Genomic DNA, 2,480 nt, shown 5'->3' with positions numbered 1-2,480 from the left:
GGGTCATGATATGAGATCTTCATTACCGAGGTGGCATCCCAGATGCTGTCAGATGGGGAGAGCGGGTGGCTGCGATGTGAAAACAGCGCTGTAGCTGGAGCAGCACGGAGGAGGCCAGATAGCGTGGCCAAGCTCCGCCGCGCGCTGCTGCCGTCGAACTCGACACACACGAGCTCCTATGAGGAAGAAGACATAGACGCAGGAACGTATAGCGGAGCGAGGGGAAGCTCCAGGACAAGGCTTTCAAGGCGAGGAGGAGGTGTTGGACGCACGGTCGAAGAATTGCAGCGCTGTTGGCATGAACTGAGCTCCGGCTGCGCTCTCGGCATACAGGAGGAGAGAGGGGCTGCCGCTGACGAGGGGGCCCCACTGGTCAAATACCACTTTGACCTTGTTCACATCAGCAAACACCTGAGCAAACCCACCTAACACGATTTCTGAACGGTATTGGATAGATCAGGGGGTTAAGAGAGCAGAAAGAATGGTCACATGGGGTTATGTGAACCATCCATCCTGTTCAGGGCAGTAAAATGGATGTTTTCTCAAGAAGAAATATAGTGACTGCAATATGGCAAGACCAGCGTCTATCCTTTTTGTTCCGATGGCATGCAGCTCCTGATTTTGTTGTTAGCTGTTCGGTCAGATGACATTTTAGGTATAATCTCTTGTTTGTGTTTTGGTCTTGTTATAATCAGAGATATTGTTGGACCCGTATTTCACGGAGAGAGCAGCATCTTCAGGATACAAGTACCTGAACCTCTGGGCAGGCCGCTATCAGGAGTACTTGAGCGAGAGTGGGCCACTGATTGACAATCAGGACAAGGAAGAAACAGACCTGAAGTTCAAAGAACTCTACCAAAAGTACAAATACGTAAGTTCCCCCAGTCTTCCCCTGAACGACAGCAGCATATAACCGAGGCTCCTACAAAAGCACTCTGAAACGGCTCGTTTTGCCTTGCAGATGCTCTACGATGCCGCTGAATTCGAGCAAACCCAGAGGAACCTCGACGAAGTGTTCGACGAGGCCTGCACGATCTACCAGATCGTCTACGAGAAAGCAGCGAGGTTCAAGAAGGCTGGGAGATGCGGCTTCGTGTGGAACGTGGCGGGCCGTGCGCTGTGCCGTTTCTACGCTCTCGAGGCCGAGGGCGACAAGGTGCTCGTCCCGTTGACGGTCGCTCGGAACCTCACGAAGAAGCGCCGTAGGTAGCAGCGACGTGACGGGCTGCTGTGACTTTGATCGACTCCGTGTTGTATAAAGTAGGCGTCTGTTGTGGCTCGTAATAACAGGTGTGGACGTTTCAAACCGATGGGTTGACTGCAGGCTGTATTTATTCGTACCTGCCTCAAGCTTGTGGTGTGTGTGTGTGCGCTCGAAGTGCGCGTTGTATTGCCACCAAGAATCCCACTTGTATTCAGAGATGGCATGTCATCTCCCTGTTCGTTGCGTATCCTCTGTGTAATCTTCTCAGAACCTTAACGTTAATGCAATGCAGTGTAGCCAGATACAATGTCACGCTGCAATCTGGTGTTGCTTGTTTCGGTTGCTCTAGAATTTTGTTTTTATGGACGATTGCTCTATTTTTTTACTTGGTGTTTGTAGTTTACAAAATCATGCCAGTGCTGTTGTACAAAAAGGTTGGGAAAATACTTTGAAAAAAGCAATTTCAAAGTGCGGTTTGAAAAAAAAGAAGCAATTTGATTGTATTGAGAGCGTGAGGCAAGTGTTTCATATCTGTAATAAATGTTAGCAACGTACTACTCCCTTCAATCCATATTAGAATGCAATTAGACATATCTTAGTGCTAGATACACCCGTTTAAGTGACAATTAATATGGATAGAAGGAAATAGCATATTTTACTTAGTATTCTTGAATAGCATATTTTACTTAGTATTCTTTCTGTCTTATGATGTAAGACGTTTTTTTACACCGAGGGGGTACTTTGTAGACGACCACGCATTATTCTGCGCCAGATGTCCGCATCAGAAGTACTCCAATTTTCCCACCTTTCGCTCAGACAAGACTGAAATCCCAGCATGCCTGCACTGCACTGCTCATCTATGAACGGATCACTGGAGATGGCGACCGACGAATCTATCGAAGAAGAGGAACACGAGTGAGGGAGAGATCCTGCGTGATCTGCCACAGATCTCCCGGGATCCTCACGGGATATCGCAGACGACCGATCGACGGAACGGGTCGCCGTGGCCATCTTGTTTTAGGGGTTAGGGCGCATGCACGCATGTGTTACGTGGACGTGGTGCACACATACAATGTGCAGCGAGTCAATTCAACGTGGTTACTTGTGGCTAGACAAGAAAGGAAGGAAGGGGATCCCAGTGTCGCCATAGGCATCTTTTACGGAGATTCACCTGACCTGAGCTGCCAGCGACCGGGAACACGCGACGTCCACAGAGCTAGATTCGCATCGAATTTGGCCAGGCTGACGAAAGGGACGTCTTCAGGCTTCATAGTGG

The 2,480-nt window shown here is 49.2% G+C and overlaps 1 protein-coding gene across 1 annotated transcript in view; it reads left to right on the top strand.

Annotated features, from left to right (window-relative positions):
• Positions 1–1,538, top strand: part of LOC119267448 (probable RNA-dependent RNA polymerase 3) — a 29,295-nt gene extending 27,757 nt beyond the window's left edge. Inside the window, exons 18-19 of the mRNA XM_037548830.1 lie at positions 696–871; positions 962–1,538. Of these exons, the coding sequence (XP_037404727.1) occupies positions 696–871; positions 962–1,210 (425 nt within the window). The 3' untranslated portion in view covers positions 1,211–1,538. The remainder of the gene's footprint in view (positions 1–695; positions 872–961) is intronic.
• The last annotated feature ends 942 nt before the right edge of the window (positions 1,539–2,480 follow it).

Source organism: Triticum dicoccoides, chromosome 3A, assembly GCF_002162155.2.
Source record: "Triticum dicoccoides isolate Atlit2015 ecotype Zavitan chromosome 3A, WEW_v2.0, whole genome shotgun sequence".
Classification (NCBI taxonomy): Eukaryota; Viridiplantae; Streptophyta; class Magnoliopsida; order Poales; family Poaceae; genus Triticum; species Triticum dicoccoides.
This window is presented reverse-complemented; position numbering and strand designations above follow the sequence as displayed.